An 18,432-nucleotide genomic window follows, 5' to 3' on the forward strand; every position below is an offset into this window, starting at 1 on the left:
TGGTTGTTTTTTTAACACTAGGAGGGAAAAAAAACAAAGGCCAGTTCCCTCTGGCTCAAGCATCACAAGGGGGTTGGTAGATAGATGATCCACTTGGTCATTTGTCTTCTCTTTCTTTTTCTCCTTGTTGTCAGTGCCTCTGGCTTCAAGTCAGCAGTCTGTGCAAAGTCGGAGCCCCCCCCTCCCCCAATGCCCTCGCCCTCCGGGAAAGGGGAAAGGCCCTCGCGGCGGAAGTTTTTGGCCAGCCATGTCATCGCTCTGGTCCCAGTTCCTGCTGGACGGGCCGTTTCTTCTCCCGACAGTGCTTCTTGTGAGCGGGCCAGTCTTTCTGCTGGCACTGGGAACCGCAGTACCGCGCAACCTGGCAACGGCCACAGATGTTAAATTCGCGTAACTGGAGCGAGGAGGAGCAAGGGAAAGAAAGAAAGAGGAAAAAAAAGAAGAGAGAGAGAGAAATCAATCAATCAACGTTTCTGGGACTCTCCCTGGAAAAGACCCCCAATGGAGCCGAGCCCAAGAAGCTGGGAGCATGGACTGGAGATAGAGAGGGGGCCAAGAGGTGGTTGGCATCTGGATATGAGCCGGCTTGGCCACTTGATAAGGGCCACCTTGGTTTCTATTAAGAGATGCCAGAGAGTCCCACAACTTAGGTTGGCTTACAAGACGCAACGGGTTTGGTCTAGTTTGTTAGTGTGGTCTACAGTTGCAGGCGAAAAAGTGGGAGACCGTGAGTTCTAGTTCTGCCTTAGCTATGAAAGCCAGCTGGCTGACTTTGGGCCAATCACCAGGAGATGGTGAGTTCTAGTCCTGCCTTAGACGTGAAAGATGGCTGGGTGACTTTGGGTCAATGACCAGGAGATGGTGAGTTCTAGTCCTGCCTTAGACGTGAAAGATGGCTGGGTGACTTTGGGTCAATGACCAGGAGATGGTGAGTTCTAGTCCTGCCTTAGACGTGAAAGCCGGCTGGGTGACTTTGGGCCAATCACCAGGAGATGGTGAGTTCTAGTCCTGCCTTAGGCATGAAAGCCAGCTGGGTGACTTTGGGCCAATCCCCAGGAGAGGGTGAGTTCTAGTCCCGCCTTAGGCATGAAAGCTGGCCGAGTGACTAATCACCAGGAGACGGTGAATTCTAGTCCCAGCTTAGGCATTAAAAAACCACCTGGGTGACTCTGGGCCAATCCCCAGGAGACCCCGTGACAGGCTGGGCACGTACCTGTTTCTCAATCATTGTGCAGGGAGGGTAGTGACATTCATAGTATGTGCAGGAACTCTCCTCTTCTTCCACCACATCTCCGTTAGCGTTGTAGTAGCGTGTGACATTCAATACGGGGAACTGCTCCTCAATGGGATCAGTCGGAAGCTGTTGTATCGCCAGCCAGTATAAGCTTTGTTCCCTTCAACAACAACAACAACAGTAGGAGCAGCAGTTAAGCATTTCTTCTGCCAAGGTGAGATAACGAAACGCGTCCTTTCACACAGTTAAGGATTTAGACCAGGGGCCTTCAAACTTGGCCCTTTTATGACTTGTGGATTTCAAGTCCCAGAATTCCTCAGCCAGGCACGCATCAAGGACTCCCCCCCCCCCTCATTTCAACCCCGAGTTACAAATATTCTAAGGAGTGAAAATATTTAATTCAAAACTGCCAGACAACTTGAGCCAATCTTAACACTTCTCTGGTTCTTTTGAACTATTATTGAAGAACGTGTCTCTAGGATCCTAAAAAAATTCCTGACGTTTTCTTCCAGCCGCTGAAAATGCTTCGGATTTAATTCCCTTCTATTTGTCACTCCGTCCGCTGAGTTTATTTAAAGTGGATACCAGCTTTCTTACCCATGAAATATGCAAAGCAACCAAGAATTAAAAATAGGCTTGAATGCCCAAGGAAGGTTTTTTATCTCGCGGCGCTCTTGACGAGCTCGCTGCTCCGAAGAAAGACAAAAAGATTTTGATTCCACATCATGCCAGGGCAAAGCAGCTTATAGGCACAGAATCGGATTCTTTACACTTATGCAGTGTGGAAATAACCTTGAGCCAACGATGGAAGAGAAGCAACTTAAGGCGTGAGCAGCTTGGAGTGTCTTGATTCAGTTTGGTATAAAACAAGCCAAAGAGACACTGTGGCAGGCTTTCAAGATCCTGTTATTCTATCCCACCATAACAACCTAGCCCGAATCCTCGTTTGTTTCACTGTGTCCATTTCTTGACATGACTCCCTTCAAAGGGCAATTTTTTACACCCCCTTGTAATCTATAATTGCAACCCTGCACTTTTAAAACACAAACACTGACAGGAGCTACGGACACAAGGAGGAATTTTCTTCCCCCTGAAAGAATGGGATTCTCAGGATACAAGTGACTTAAAACAGAAAAGAGGCAAAGAAAGGCAAGGAAATCGTGGCCATTCTTAAGGGCGCTTTTAAACTTTGCCTTCTGTTTCCTCCTGCTCTCTCTGCATCTCTTTAGAGAGAATTTACCTTTGTTTGCTAGAGATTTCTTCAGCTTTGGGCCTCCAGCCCCACGGCACCAATCGCAGGTTGTCCAAGCGATTGTCAACGGTCACTGCATTCAAATGCACCACCTGGAACCCTGGGGCGATGCCTCCCCGGTGTCTTTCCCTGAAAAGAAATAACAAAGTCTACAGTTCAGGGGTCGGCTGGATGGTGATGCTCACACCCTGGATATGGGGAACTCTTGCCAATCTAGGCTGGCATGAAAACACCCAGGGACCTGCAGCCTAATTCTAAGCAGAAAGGAGCGCAAATAGTCCTCGGCTTATGACAAGGGAGCCCGACATTTCCATTGCTAACCAAGACGCTTGTTAAGTGAATTTTGCCCCGTCTTATGACTTTGCTTGCCACAGTTAAGTCAATCACTGCAGTTGTTTAAGTTAATGACTACCGTTAAGTGAGTCAGGCTTCCCCATTGATTTTGCTCACCAGAAGGTTGGCAAAAGGGGATCGCGTGACCCCGGGACACTGCGACTGTCATAAGTACGAGTCAGTTGCCAAACGTCCGAATTTGGATCACATTCACCGTGGTGTGAAAAACGCTCACGTGTCACTTTTTTTCCGGGCCGCTGTAACTTCGAACGGTCGCAAAATGAACTCGTGGGCAAACTGTACAGCTGACTGGTTTTGCAAGACCTTCACAAGTTCCTGGTTCCTCTAAGTTCATAAAGCCCTTTTGTAAATTCAGATCCAAGTCCCGTTGAAATAGGGACTTCCCGGCACCCTCTAATGTTTTTAGCAGGCCCCAGGGCTGCAGTTGCTGAGATGATGCAAATTGGGTTCAACCATGTTAGATTAATGGACACAGGGTAAATTAGATTATTTTTATTCACCCCCTTTTTTGTTTTCTTTTGAGGAGGCCGAGTTTATTTTTGAAGAGTTTTAAACAAGTTTTAAGATTACTACTACCTGCTTCTTCACAGCAAGAATTCTCCCAAGCAATATTCTAAGTGTGGTCTTACTAACGCTTTATAGAGCAATATTAATACTTCACGTCACCTTGATTCTATCCCTCTGAATGTATAACCCACACGAGCCTCATTAAGCAGTTACCTCTCTTAACTTGCAACACTTCTAAGCACACCTTACACACACAGTTCTCTTTGGAAACCTGTAGCTGTGTTTCCTCTCCACAACCTCACTTACCACAGCAGCTCGTGCAGCAGACGCCCGAATCCCCTCCCTCGGTTCTTGTCGAACGCAAAAGCAAAGATTCTAGCACCATTCCCGTCAGCGTCAACTTCCATTCGAGCCTGGACAGAAAAGAAGAATTCATTCTGTGTTTTTGAAGCATCTGAACACCCGTCCACTTTCCAAGATCACTAACAATATGGATATTACAAAACGCGACGCTAAGTCAGTGAATAAGGTTTTTCATTGAAATTAAAAATAACAGTTAATAGAAGTCTTAAAAAATAAATACATAGATAAAGAGCCTAGAGACCAATCAATGTTGATTATTCTTTGAAAGCACCAAGGGAGGTTGGTGGCTCCAACTCAAGGCCACATCACAATACAATCCACATTTTCTGTAAAAACACAGGTGGGCCCAGAAACCATCCAGTTCTCATTGTAGTGTCAAACCACTAAACGTCAACAATGGCTTGCGCACAAAACCTTGGAATATTGGAACTGAAGTGCTTCAGAAATGAGGCTGGGGAAGAGGGAGGGAGAAGGTCATCCAGCTTGTCAGAGTGGCTAAGAAAAAACTGGAAAATTAACACAGGAGATGAAGACCCGTATTCTTACCTCAAAAGAGTAGCTCTCTACGAGAGGAATGTCTTGCTCATCTATCAGCGTGTATTTTGTCTGCAATTAAAAAAAAATAAATCAAAATTAAATATTCTGCAAGAATAAGTTGCTGTAATTTACTAGGGGGCCTTTTGCATTTCACAACAGCCACACACTAAACAATTTGAGGCAACACATTCTGGGGTAGNTTCAGTGGCCAATCACCAGAAATTTATTTCAAAAATAAAGCTTTTGTTTTGGAGTCTCTACCCAATTAGATCCTCCACAAATTTAAATCTGCTAGATGCAGCAAGGTCTATTCCTTGCAGCAGCATTTCCAGCCACACATTCTGAGGATATGGAGGAATCTCCCTATTGGTCTTCATAAAGCAAAGAAGAAAGCATAAGAAACAAAGACTATCAAGTGTTTTCTTTCTTTTTCAGCCAGCAGCTACAGGCTGTCAAGAAAAAGCCTTTTCAAAGCCTGCTTTTGTGAGAGTATTATTTAAGATCTTCAATTCGATTCGTAGTCTGGGACTGGTAAAAACTGAAGTTATTATTGTTGTTCATCACACAGTCAGCCAGATGTTCAAACTGGATTTGGCATTTTTGTCTATCTATCGAGTCCTTTCTAAGGACCTTGGATAGGCAGGTGTATGTACTGTATAATTAGGTTTAAATGTGCTGCCTATCTCGCCATAGATCTGCCTATCTCTAGGAGGTTCACAATCATAAAAAAAATGAAGAAACGAAAAGGCAGTTTAAACAAAGCAAAAGGGAAACAGCAGAATAAAACCAACAACATCATGCTTGCGGGGGAACTATCAACAGTTCCGAAAGACTCTCCCAACACAGAACTTATTTTCTCCTAAAAGAACACAGGAAGCCTCCTAAAAGACTAGACGCCCATCCGCTGCAGCAGCAGTTTTATGGAAAGCCTTCTCCGGGGTCCCCAACTGGAGATGCACAATCACCCAGCATCCAACCATCTGGGGACTCTAAAGAGCAGACACCCACCTCCAGCCACCCCAATTAAGCCCCAGACCCCTCCCCATTTACCAGCCATGCAATCCTCCCCAAGAACCCTGCCAGAGACCCACCCTGGCCCCAGAATGTCACCCTTTCCCAAGGAACCAAAAGGCACCCCATCTTTTTTTTTGGGGGGGTGCATATAAAACCATCCAAAGGCACCTGCCTCTAGAGAGACATCCAGGCTGGAAGAAGGCTCCTTTCAGGCAGGGTCTCCATACCCCCGCCCCCAATACCCTGACTCCCCATCCTCCCAGGCCCCTGGAGGGAGTGATGGGAGTTGGAGTCCCACCCACGCTTACAGGGTGCCTGACTTTGGGGAGACCCTCCCTTTCCTTCCCCTCCCCCAGGGAGCGGGTGGGGGGTGCAACCGCCCCCCCAAGAGAGAAGGGGGCGAGGAACACCCCCCCCAAGGTGGGCGGTGACGTCACAGAGTGCCCGGTGTGACGTCACCCGCGCGGAGACCCCCCCTTCCCAGGAGGAGAGAGGCAGGGCCCCTCAGGCCCGTGGGGGAGGGAGGGAGGGAGGGGAGAGGGGAGGGAAGGGTCGGCCCGCACCTTGCCCGCCACACGGCCGAGCCTCACGATGCCCAGCTTGAAGTCGGTCATGGCCCCGGCCTGGGCGGAGGAGAGGAGGAAGGGGGGAAGAGGGGAGAAGAAAGAGGAGAAGGAGAGGAGGAGGAAGAGGAGGAGGAGGAGGGGAGGCCGCGCTGGACGGAGACGCCGCCNTTCAGTGGCCAATCACCAGAAATTTATTTCAAAAATAAAGCTTTTGTTTTGGAGTCTCTACCCAATTAGATCCTCCACAAATTTAAATCTGCTAGATGCAGCAAGGTCTATTCCTTGCAGCAGCATTTCCAGCCACACATTCTGAGGATATGGAGGAATCTCCCTATTGGTCTTCATAAAGCAAAGAAGAAAGCATAAGGAACAAAAACTATCAAGTGTTTTCTTTCTTTTTCAGTCAGCAGCTACAGGGTGTCAAGAAAAAGCCTTTTCAAAGCCTGCTTTTGTGAGAGTATTATTTAAGATCTTCAATTCGATTCGTAGTCTGGGACTGGTAAAAACTTAAGTTATTATTGTTGTTCATCACACAGTCAGCCAGATGTTCAAACTGGATTTGGCATTTTTGTCTATCTATCGAGTCCTTTCTAAGGACCTTGGATAGGCGGGTGTATGTACTGTATAATTAGGTTTAAATGTGCTGCCTATCTCGCCATAGATCTGCCTATCTCTAGGAGGTTCACAATCATAAAAAAAATGAAGAAACGAAAAGGCAGTTTAAACAAAGCAAAAGGGAAACAGCAGAATAAAACCAACAACATCATGCTTGCGGGGGAACTATCAACAGTTCCGAAAGACTCTCCCAACACAGAACTTATTTTCTCCTAAAGGAACACAGGAAGACTAGGCAGCACAGTCTTATGAAAAGTCTTCTCCGGGGTCCCCAACTGGAGATGCACAATCACCCAGCAGCCAACCATCTGGGGACCCCAAAGAGCAGACACCCACCTCCAGCCACCCCAATTAAGCCCCAGACCCCTCCCCATTTACCAGCCATGCAATCCTCCCCAAGAACCCTGCCAGAGACCCACCCTGGCCCCAGAATGTCACCCTTTCCCAAGGAACCAAAAGGCACCCCATCTTTTTTTTTGGGGGGGTGCATATAAAACCATCAAAAGGCACCTGCCTCTAGAGAGACATCCAGGCTGGAAGAAGGCTCCTTTCAGGCAGGGTCTCCATACCCCCGCCCCCAATACCCTGACTCCCCATCCTCCCAGGCCCCTGGAGGGAGTGATGGGAGTTGGAGTCCCACCCACGCTTATAGGGTGCCTGACTTTGGGGAGACCCTCCCCTTCCTTCCCCTCCCCCAAGGAGCCGGTGGGGGGTGCAACCGCCCCCCCAAAGAGAGAAGGGGGCGAGGAACACCCCCCCAAGGTGGGCGGTGACGTCACAGAGTGCCCGGTGTGACGTCACCCGCGCGGAGACCCCCCCTCCCAGGAGGAGAGAGGCAGGGCCCCTCAGGCCCGTGGGGGAGGGAGGGGAGAGGGGAGGGAAGGGGCGGCCCGCACCTTGCCCGCCACACGGCCGAGCCTCACGATGCCCAGCTTGAAGTCGGTCATGGCCCCGGCCTGGGCGGAGGAGAGGAGGAAGGGGGGAAGAGGGGAGAAGAAAGAGGAGGAGAGGAAGAGAAGGAGGAGGAGGAGGAGGAGGAGGAGGGGAGGCCGCGCTGGACGGAGACGCCGCCGAGGCCACGCGCCGCCGCCGCCGCCGCCGCCGCCTCGCGCACACCCGGAGCGAGAGAAGGAGGAGGAGGAGGAGGGGCGGGCGAGGGGGCGGGGCCGCACGCCCCGCCGCGCCGCCGGCCTCCTTCGGCCGGCCGCCGCCCAATCAGCGCGCGAGCCGCGCCGCTGCGTCATCGCCTCCGCGCCGCCCGGAGGGGAGGGGCCCGCCCGGCCTCCCGCGCGACGGCGCGACGGCCGCCGCGTGACCCGACCGCCGGCGGCCGCGGCTGATGACCTCACAGCTGTCTCTCTCTCTCTTTCTCTCTCTCTCTCGGCCCCGCCTCCCGCCCCACCCAGGCGGCCTCTTCCTCCTCCTCCTGCATCGCCGGGTGATTAGACTTCCCGCGGCGGGCCGGCCGGCGCATGCGCGGAGCGCTCTGCCCCGCCTTTTAAAGGAGACGTCCCCTCTCTGGGGTGCATCGCCTTCTTAAGTATATCTGCACACACAAGTGTGTGTGTGTGTGAGTGAAGAAGCAGGCATAAGTATGTGCGGGCATACCCATGTAGGTATTATAGAACGTTTCTATTAAATATGTCTACTATAAATGCTTTATATACTGTATACACACACACACACACACACACACACACCCAACTTCGAATTTATTTGCTGGCATCTCTATAATAGTCTTTCAAAATGGCTCAATGAGTGCCGATCAATTTTATGGCTTTTTTTCCACCCAGTTGTTAAATGAATCACTGCAGTTGTTAAGTGAATCATGCAGTCGTTAAGCGAATCCAGCTTTCCCCATTGACTTTGCTTGTCAGAAGCCAGGGAAGGTTAACCTAACCCAGGATGCTGCAGCCCTCCTAAATACACTTCAATGGCCAAATGCCCAAATTTTGATGCTGCAACGGTCGTAAGTGTGAAAAACAGCCATAACTCACTTATTTCCCCAGTGCCGTCGTAACTTCGGACCGGTGCCTGTAACTCGAGTACCGTGTTCAGCTTTGGAAGATGGTTCGTGCATCCTACAGATCTTTCTTGGATTTCCCCATGGAAATCAACAGGACAAAGCCACGCTTGTTCAAGCCATAAACCGTGGTTTGCTGGAGCCACAAAAAAAACAAGCCATCTCATTTTAGCCTGCTTTCCTTTCCCAGATTTAATGGAGACGCTATATATATATAATAGAGGCACTAAAATCTATTTTATAACATAATATATATATTTTTCCCTTCCATTCAGTTGGATCGGATTCTGGGAGACTGCCTGGACCAATGCCTGCAATTTCCTTTGCCCTTCGCTCTTTCCTAGGCGGCTTGTGACTAGCCCAAGGTGTAAGTTTAATAGAGACGCAATATAGACCACAGCTTGTATATGAATGAATGGGAGAAGCATGGTGGCTTCCCCAAGCTGTGGCTAAGCCAACCAGGTCTTGGTGCCCTTCGTGATCCAGCCTCCTCTTGAAAAAAGCCACCTTGCTACGGCCAGCTGACAGGTGACCAATGGCCACACTCCAGCCAAACGGAACCTCGGACGTGAGAATCCATTGATGTCACATATCTGCCATTCCAGGTGACCGAGTATGGTGCAGTCCACATCCCTGGGCCTTCGAAATGGAATCTCAGAAGAAACACATCAAGTTTATGGCTCAGAAATACTTGGACAGCAGCCAGAAAAAGACCCCTCAAACATCATCCATGTATAAAAGGCAGGTACAATCGTTCTCACCGAACGGGAAGAACTATCTATAGCCCTACGTCTTGCCTGGGGTTAAAATAGGCCAGGCCAAGTAAGAGGGTATGAGCAATATTACAGATTGGTTCCCCCAATCTGTGGTTTGTTGCTAAGGCAACTTGAACCGATCCATAATAGTGGGCATTGCAAACGTGTCAATCAGCCAAACAACCCATTTTATAGTTTAGCACATGCTGAGAGACAGATCTATATATGTTCTCCTGATGTTGGGATTTTGAACTGGGGTTTTCGTTGGCGTACTGCCTACCCAACAAGAACAGTCTATTGGCTCATGTTTAGCCAGGATAGTCCTGAAACTGATGTTTGAAATTAGAAAAGGTTAATCTTATGGGACTTCAAGACCCATCTTATTATTTTGCCTAGCCTGGGTTCAAATTCTTATGTGCTTAGAATTTAGAAGGCTTCCCAAGGCAGGACCTTAAAAGTATATTTCTTGAAAGGACTTCATAGGGTGAAGTCTGGTGTTTTGTTTCCAGGGGTCATCGAGGCAGAGAAACTAGTGGGACCCCCTTATTCCCAGACATTCATGGTGGAAAGATAAACAGTAAGTGCAATCAATCCTTCAGGACAATGCTGCAGGTTCCTTTTTAGATTTGTGTTCTCTTCAGTGAAAAAGTTGCACATGCCTAATTGCACTGCAATATAGAGAACATCAGTGTGGCAACTTCAACAAAATTGACTCTCCCTTTCTGATTGCAAAACTGGCTTCCAAATCCCCTGGCCCCATTCTCCCTCTAAAATTCTGCTTTTTTGAAAACCACCCCTCTTAATTAAGGCTGCTTCTAAATTCTTTCTGTCTAGAAGAAACAAAAGCCCAAGGCCGGATGCAGTTCCTATTGAACACGGACAGTCCTGGCCCAGCAGCGTACTCACCTCCCACGATGGCCTGCAGAGAGACTATCGCCCCGTCCTACACGTTTGGTTGGAAGACCCCCCCTCGAGGTACTGGGGAAGGGGTGCAGGGGCCACGGAATTATCACCTTGGCCTGGAGCCATTGCTAAGTCCATCTGGCAGGTAAACTCACCTGCCTTTAAAATGAGGGCGAGGCAGCTCCTTCTGAGAACTTTGTTGAGTCAAATTGGTCAACCCAAGTGTGAGGTTAAATTATGAGGAAGGACTCAAGATTTGAAGTGTTCTCCCCTTGTGCTGCAAAGGTGACTTTTTTATTTTTTTACTAGAAGGCGGAGGGCGCCGCGCGTGGCAAAAGTCTTGGTTCATGAGCAACAATCCCTTCTGGAGGAAAGTGGACTTTAACACCGAAACCAACGTACGTGTGTCACTTAAAACGCAGAATCACAGGAGGCTCCTTCAGATGTAATGTCCGTAAGTCCACCAAGGGCGGACATCAATACACCTTAGTGCAGGGGTCCCCAACGCCGGTACTGGGCCGCGGCATGCCAGCAACCGGTCCGCACAAACAAGCAAAAGCCCATCCGTGGGATGGAGGTAGCACACAAAACCAGGGTCTCCGGTCCGTGGAAAAATCTCTCCACGGAACTGGTCCCTGATGCCTAAAAGGTTGGGGGCCTCTGTCTTGGTGGATCTGCTCTACCTCACCTTTTTTTCCACCCCCCCAGTGGCCTTCTCCTTCACAGTACGGTCAACTCTTAGGAACTAAATCTGCCAACCGGCCAAACACCCCAAATTTCACCTTCGGCCAGAGGGGCGAGTTGTCTTTGATCAACAAAGGTGAGATGGTCCCCAAGAAACATCCTCTGGACACAGGAAGGAATTCCTGGTCTCAGAAAGCCACCAAGGAAAACTCCAGGAGGTTGAGGAACATCTGGAGAACTTGGGCAAGCAGGTCAACAGCACTTTGGCTGACCTTGGAGCCACGTAGGGCCCGGCTTGTTTCGGATGTGGGAGAGAGAATCAGGGAACCAGGCTGTAGAACACCCCAAAGGTAATTATTTCTTCTGTATTCAACTTGCAGGCACCGTAGATGAACCAAGCCCCAATCAATATAACATCGAACGTGCCTACACGCTTATGCTTCACCGGTCACCATCCATCATCATCAACCCTGTCCCAGTCACTCTGTTCAGATGGGTTGAAAAAGGTGAGGAAGGGAGCAATCGGAAAGTCTATGAACACTCTCAGCCATCCAGGTCATAGTTGCATCAAAAGTGGTTTTAATTTTGAAAAGGCAACTGGACTGGGGGGTTTTGAGGAGAAACAAAGATGTCACGCTTCCTATCCTGGAAGGATAGGACCATTTTGGAGAGAAAGGACCGCCGGTTTGAAAGAGGGGTCAATTTTCATTCCTCTTAGCTTCAGAGCAAAATCCAGATATGCAAGCAGACATCAAATGACAACCTGTTTTTTTTTTTTTTTTTTACAGAGGGGACTCCAGGTCCAGGGGCTTACAACGTAGACAAAGGGTACAACGCTCGTTTGCCCAGGTGCCCAGGCTTCTACATCCAAGGTGTGAGACGGCCAAAGAAGCACGAAACAGGCCCATTTTCAACACTGTGAAGCTACCACCAACAACAGAACTAGTCTGGGCTCCTTCCCACTCCGTTTCTGCTCCTTGTAATATCTGTGGGCTGCTTGCGGTTAATACATGCTTGCAAAAAAAACAAAAAACCTAAAAGGGCACAATCTCCTGTTTATAACCCTTCTAGGTATCAGGCTGAGTTATATTAGCAAAGGGAGAAGAGAAATAAAGAATATCCATCTATGAAAACTATGAGGACCAAACCAGTAGTCCATTGGAAATGTTTGTGGAATAGAAAACCTGTCATTTAAAAATCAAAAAACGAAGTAGAGAGTTTGCCAATTTTACACTTGAATTACCCCCACAAGGCAAATCTGGTGTAATTGGTTCAAGTCTTAAAAATATAGTCGAGAAAGAACTGGAGTTAACCTGGTGCACTTTTTATTTTTTGAAAAGCGTACAACAACTCTTTCAGCACCCTAAGGGAATCACACCTTAAAAGAGTCCAAGTTAGAGAGGTGATGAAGATCCCATCTTTCATGGCAGCAGCCAAACAAACTACATTTTTTTTTACAGAAGGATAGAAAAACCAAGTTGCAGGCAGTCTGTTCAGGTGGCAGACCTAGTTCTGTTGGGAGAAGGAAAAAAAATAAAATAAAAGGCCGATTCAGTTTATTATTGAGCGACTGGCCCATCATCTAACTGGCTTTTGTGCCTAAGGCAGGACTAGAACTCAATGCCTCCTGGTGATTTGCCCAAATTCACCCAGCCAGCTTCCGTGGCTAAGGTGAGATTAGAACCTACTGTCTCCTGGTTTCTAGGCCAGCACGTTAACCACAGCCCCCAAAGGCTGCAGCTTAAATTTGCTTCCAATCAATTGACTTTTGGGAAGGCAAAATACTCACCGCTGGGCATTCAACTGCCCCGCTATTGATGTCGTCAATAATATCGTGAGGGTGTCTCCCATCAATACTGCAGCCAACCGACTGAGCAGTTCCCAGGATCTCCTTAATAGTGCCTGCAAAAGGGCCATGGATGTCTGAATTCACATCGGTGTCCACCTGCCACAGCATGCAAACTTACTTCCCTATCCCAAAAGGCCAGACGTTCAAAAGGCACAGTAGGCCTAACTGCATAAAGAGTCCCCCCCTTCCCTGATCAGGAGGTGAATTTGTTAATTCCTTGTGTTTTCTTAACACACAAGGTGCTCTCCCAATCATCCATCAACGGTTTATTACACCTTGTTTGGAAATCAACTGCTTCTCCTCTGAGGGCTGTACTTGTTCCAAGCCACCCCAATAACCAGGTGCGTTTGAATACAAGGCGCAAACTTCAGAGGAAAGGCCAAATCTAGCTCACAATCGAACCAGCCATACTTCTAATAATTGTCAGCTTCAGATTCATTTAAGACAGGGGCCTTTAAACCTGGCCCTTGTATGACTTGTGGACTTCAACTCCCAGAATTCCCCAGCCAGGCACACGTTGAAGCCCACAAGTCATACAAGGGCCAAGTTTGAAGACCCCTGATTTTTAAGAAGCGGTCCCATCTTACCTGAGAGCTCCCGGGCCAAGGACCGATGTCTCATCTGCCGGGCAATGTTGACGATCTCATCGAAGCTGACACTGCCACTGTGTTTAACTGTTAGGAGACAAAAAGAACAAAATAGGAGCCCAGTTGGGGTTTTTTTTTGCAAAGAGAGCAGATCACATCTATTAGAAAACTATGCATGCTTGTCCTACTTCTGTTCCCAGTCTTCGGCACAGAGCTACCCACGGGGAGAATAATAGCTCTGTTTCCTTGAAAGGGGGTTTCCTCTCAGCTCACCACTGGAACGCGCAAGCCACGGCTGAAAGCAGGCAGGCACAGTGGCGGGTGGCTGGTGCAAAAGACATCAGTGCTGTGGGGTTCAAGGCCAGTTTCATCCTCACCCCTTAAATAAATAAAAGCAAGCAGACACTCACTGTTCTTCTGCTTCTTGCGATCACGAGGCGGCTCCTTCAGAGCTTTGATAATCAGGGCAGAGGCTGATGGGACCACCTCAATCTATACAGGGTGCAAACAGCCAAATCAGATCTGCTTTTCTGCTCTAAGCAATCCAATCCAGCTCATTATAGCTTCAACAATAATCTATGTCTTGGTGCCTTTAACTGAACCACAGTGCAATCTGGTGTTGGCTGAACTCAAACCCAGTGTGATTTACTCAACAAACTATATTTAAACAAAATGTGCACGAGCCCCATTTGACATTTGTGTGTGGAGCCTGCGAGCTGGCACCATACTTGTGCAATGCCTGAACCATTTACAAGGCGACAAGTTAAGATGGCAGGCCTTTACACAAGGATGCTGTAACAAGAAGCAGGGTTTTGAAAACACGGGTCCGAAATGCAAGCCACCCGATGCTATTCCCAAGCTACAAAATGCAGCCCAACTTTCACACCCTACTGATCATCAGGACCACGTTATTAATCCATCAGGGTCCAGGATTCCCAAAGGGCTTGGATTACAGTCAAGGTCCAGTCTTGGAGACCTCCCACCCAAATAAACTTGAGTGGTACTCATTTTATCGACCTCGGAAGGATGAAAGGCTGAGTCAACCCTGCCGGGATTACAGCTCGGCCAGTCTTGGCACGTTGACCAGGGAGCCATCCCTTGTGGCGTTGTGTGTACCTGTGCTTGCCTGTTCTGAATGGTCAGCTTCACGGTGATCCTCAGACCCTTCCAGTCGCCGGTGGCCTTGGCAATGTCATCTCCCACCTTCTTTGGAGACTGGAAAGTCAGAAGCAGAATTTTTAAGTATAGTTTTTAACAATTAGCTGATCTACGCCAACATTTTGTTTCGGTATTGGCCCTGAAATAGGACAGTGTTTGACTAAACAACTGGTAACTGTCCAGTCATTTAAATTCTCTGCAAGTCAATCAATGCCAAATATTAGCCCAGATGACGTGATTCTAATGGTTAACACCATTAGAAGGGAGACCATTTTGTGGACTTAAGAATCACACTGCTTATAAATCTTCCAACCCACTATTTGGGGGGGAGGGAATAAATTCACCCACCATAGGCGTGGAAAACTGATTGTCTGAAGCAGTTTCTCAACAACTCACACATAATTCACAAGCCTTTTAGGCTAAGTCTTCCAAATGGAGGCAAAACAGGCCACTTTTTGCTTGCTTTAGAAGAGATTAAGGTGGGCCAAAAAGAGATTCTCTACTCAAATTAAATTCCCAGAGACAAACAAAAACAACACTCTGATTCGGAAAACGTAAAAAAGACATACCAAACCCAAAGGTCCGATTTTGGGAGCCAGGGCAGAAGTGGCCCCGACTTCACCTCCGGTGCATCTCAGGAACACTGCCAGAAAAGGAAAAAAAATAAACACAATATAATAAATGATTTAATAAAAATTAATCCTAAACGCTTCCTAGCAGCTGCATGGAGATCTCCACGCTGCCTTCACACGTGATCAATTTAATTATTTTGCAATTCAGAGGGAAACACAAATGGCAACCCAGACCGAGGTTTGTGCAAAGCTAGAAAAACGGGTGAATAAATAATAATCATAAACGTCGGAAGGGACCCTGGAGGTCATCTAGTCCAACCCCCTGCTCAGGCAGGAAACCCTATACCATTTTCAGACAAATGGCTGTCCAGTCTCTTGTATGGCAGAATTAATTATCTTATTAAAACCCCCTTTTTGCGATCCCGTAATCCCTTTGATTAAATTTATATAGCGCCCCTCTCATTTCGTTATTATTTCATCTTCAATCGTCTGAAAAGTGGATGAAATGATGAACTAACCCCCTGATTAAGGGAGGGAAATTGGCTTCAATAGGAAAGGGAACAAGACAACAGGGATCAAAATCAAGGAAAAAAAAAACCAGAAACACAAGGTAGACACGCCAAGAAGCGTTCACACGTGCTGGTCCTGCAGAACGCTCTAACAGGAGAGAACCATTCAGCCGGATTAATGCTAAATGCCGCCTAAAGAGAAGAGCCAGCCGGGCTCCATACCCACCGACTTTGATCTCGTTGGGGTCGAACTTGGGCGGCATGATGGCTACAGTCACGTCCGGCCGACGTCCGAGTCAGATGGCGGCGGATTCACAAAACAAGAACCCGGACCCGCGTCGAAAACTCGAAAGGCCTCGGAAACGCGATGCCGCGGCATATAGCTGCCAAGATCTCGCGAGATCGCGCCAACGGCCGCCTCGACCACGCCTCTTTGCAACGCGACGTCCACCAACCCCCCCATTCTCGCGAGACTTGCGGCTTTTCGCCGCCATGGCTGCTAAGGGCACCGCCGCCGGGGGAGGAAGCGAAACCATTTGAAGCGCCCATTTTGCTCGCGGGCACGGAGGGTGTGGAGCCGGGGGCGAGGCCGCGGCGGCGGCTTGCCGGGACAACCGGCACGGAGGGAGCGGGGGAAAGAAAAACGAAGTGGGCGGTGGGGGGGGAAGGTGAGCGGAGGCGGTTAGTACGGGGCGCGGGGAGGGACAATATCGGCGAGTGGGCGGGGCTTGGCTCCTCCGTTGCTCTCCAGCCCTGGGCGTGGAGTCAAGGAAGGGGGCGTGGCCGCTCCTCAGCCGTGCCCCCTCCTCTGGGCGGGGCTAAGCCAGCTGGTCTTGCAGTTCCTGCATTTTTATATTATTATTTTAGCCGTTGAGGTTTTATTTCTCCCTCTTGCCACAATCAGTCCAGTTGCTTTGGCTTCTGATTAAAAAAAAACCCGGGCCCTCCTTTCTGCCCCGACCCCTGCCTCCTCCTGCTGGCATGACAGCTTCACCTGTTGAGTGTCTGCCTGCATCCCTGCTCTGAGAGTGACTTGTTTGCAAGGCGTTTCCTTGGAAATACATCCAGCCGGATGCCATGGGACCTCCTGGCAGGTAAGAAGGGCTGCAATTTAATTTAGGGGGGGGGGTAGGTGGGAGAAAACGTGGGTCTCTTTGTCAGAGAAGCTGCCTAAATTCTCATCAGAATGAGCTGAGTGGCTGGAAATAAAATAAAATGAAAGGAAATGCTGTTGGTTATGCCTGGCATGGCAGGAAGAGAGCCACATTAATTTATGATAGAAAAAAAATTGGGATTTCTTCCACGAGTGCCTTTTCCAACTAATAATAATATGTTTTTTTTTTGTAAAAAAAAAATCTGTGCTGCCCAATTTCCAGTAATTTCTCAGCGGTATAAATCATCTTATTAAAGGCAGAAGCTTGTTTACAAATGCCAGACAGATCTTTAATTGCCAAGGTCCAGCCAATGTCATTGCTCTAATTGATTATAGTGTTTGCGTGTCTCCCTTAATGCCACAGTTATTTGTTACTTCTATGTAACACGTGACCGATTCGGTCACCCTTTTAGAGATCTGTTTGCAAGCTGTTCAAATATTGGTTTGTGTGTTGCCACAATCCTGCACTTTATACTGTGTGAAAGGAAGATAATTTTATTTCCCCAAAATAACTTCCCTTGAACACTGAAGGATTTCAGATTCACCAAAAACACCTATATGAAAAAAGCGTCTTTTGTTTTTTCCCCCCTATCCACTCTGAAGAGAGAAAACCATCTGAATGTCAAATGGAATTACCTTCCCTTTCAAAAAATCCAATAGTTGGGAAGTTTTGCCTCTTTATTTTATTATTTTTAAAATTTATCAATACAAACCAGAAACAACGCTGTTAACATTGATATATGAAAATAATTGGCCATTTCAAATTGGCTATTAATCTCTTCGGAAGCTGTAGCTTTTTATTAAACGCGTATACATATTTTGTCCAGCAATTTTATTTGTATAGTAACAATAATGCAAAGGAAGATACCGAATTGGGGATATATTCTTGAAGGAAGCTATTAATTTTCACAGGTCTGACAATAATGGGCTTTGTGGTTATTCTCCATCCCATCTTAAATTAAAATCCCGCAAATAAATCTGTTTGCAAGGGCAAAGTTTTCGGGCTGTTTTTCTCTGGAGGATATTGTATGTGAGGGAGCCAGGAAATTCTCCTCCCTCTCCAAAAAATAAAAATAAAAAAAAATACATCCTCGGGTGTTGTAGTCTTTAACAAATGTGGACTTCCTCCATTGTATATGTTGTGAGATTGAGACATCTCTAACAATACTCAGAATGAAGGAAGTTTACAAAGAGGATATGGTTTTGTGCCTTAAGGCAGTTTTTTACAGTAATCATTCCACGTAAACTGCCTCCTTTGATTTTTCTGGCTGTCAAAATGCACAGCGTGAAGCCCAGTCTGTTCACTGGGAACGCAATAGAGATTAAACAATGCGGGGGGAAAGGATCTGACTTAAAGCCAGATCATGATGACTTGAGGCAAAAAAAGATTGATTATGTGCCATAAACTCACTACTGTCTCTTAGCCATCTCATAAATAGATCTTCTCTGTGACGATCTGTCCCTAATTGCACTTTAGGGGTTAATAACTACCCAATGAGGACGCTTAAGGATTTTTTATTTATTTTTTCCTGGATTGGGCCTGGCCACTTATATTACTTTGTTGATGAACCATGGCTGTCCTCTAAATGTTGACATGTGCTACTAATGGTACGAAGAAGGTCTTAAGCAGGAGGATAATTTAATGAGAGAATGGTGGGGTCCTTGGTGGTCTCCAAGCTTGGTTTTCTTGCACATGTTTTATGACCCAACTAGGTAGTATCATCAGTGCTACCTAGAAGGGAGTGAAGCTTCGTAAATGAAGGAGGAGGATGGCGGGATCCTTGGTGGTTTTCTTAC

At 47.7% G+C, this 18,432-nt stretch overlaps 3 protein-coding genes and 1 non-coding gene across 4 annotated transcripts; 1 reads left to right on the forward strand and 3 right to left on the reverse strand.

Moving 5' to 3' along the window:
• Positions 1 to 211: 211 nt before the first annotated feature.
• On the reverse strand, positions 212 to 5,875 carry ZMYND19 (zinc finger MYND-type containing 19). The gene is made up of 6 exons (XM_015828028.1): positions 5,825 to 5,875; positions 4,257 to 4,316; positions 3,654 to 3,760; positions 2,475 to 2,615; positions 1,214 to 1,394; positions 212 to 394 (listed from the first exon to the last, which is right to left on the reverse strand). Exons 1-6 carry the CDS (start codon positions 5,873 to 5,875, stop codon positions 251 to 253), a joined length of 684 nt encoding a protein of 227 aa, XP_015683514.1. The 3' UTR covers positions 212 to 250.
• Positions 5,876 to 9,111: 3,236 nt separating this feature from the next.
• Positions 9,112 to 11,816, forward strand: STPG3 (sperm-tail PG-rich repeat containing 3). Its single transcript, XM_029286584.1, is given in 7 exon segments — positions 9,112 to 9,218; positions 9,730 to 9,803; positions 10,058 to 10,195; positions 10,433 to 10,521; positions 10,832 to 10,943; positions 11,188 to 11,313; positions 11,596 to 11,816. Coding segments are annotated over 7 exon segments (780 nt in total). The 3' UTR covers positions 11,730 to 11,816.
• A 300-nt stretch (positions 11,817 to 12,116) lies between these two features.
• On the reverse strand, positions 12,117 to 15,856 carry RPL12 (ribosomal protein L12). Its single transcript, XM_015828033.1, has 7 exons — positions 15,709 to 15,856; positions 14,971 to 15,044; positions 14,360 to 14,458; positions 13,654 to 13,735; positions 13,244 to 13,330; positions 12,597 to 12,709; positions 12,117 to 12,319 (listed from the first exon to the last, which is right to left on the reverse strand). The coding sequence occupies exons 1-7, from the start codon at positions 15,743 to 15,745 to the stop codon at positions 12,314 to 12,316; spliced, it is 498 nt and encodes a 165-aa protein (XP_015683519.1). The 5' UTR covers positions 15,746 to 15,856; the 3' UTR covers positions 12,117 to 12,313.
• Positions 13,432 to 13,565, reverse strand: LOC114923513. Its single transcript, XR_003810653.1, has one exon. It is a non-coding gene; the product is annotated as a small nucleolar RNA SNORA65 (small nucleolar RNA).
• Positions 15,857 to 18,432: the final 2,576 nt, after the last annotated feature.

Source organism: Protobothrops mucrosquamatus, unplaced genomic scaffold, assembly GCF_001527695.2.
Source record: "Protobothrops mucrosquamatus isolate PMUCROS unplaced genomic scaffold, P.Mucros_1.0 scaffold4166, whole genome shotgun sequence".
Taxonomy (NCBI): Eukaryota; Metazoa; Chordata; class Lepidosauria; order Squamata; family Viperidae; genus Protobothrops; species Protobothrops mucrosquamatus.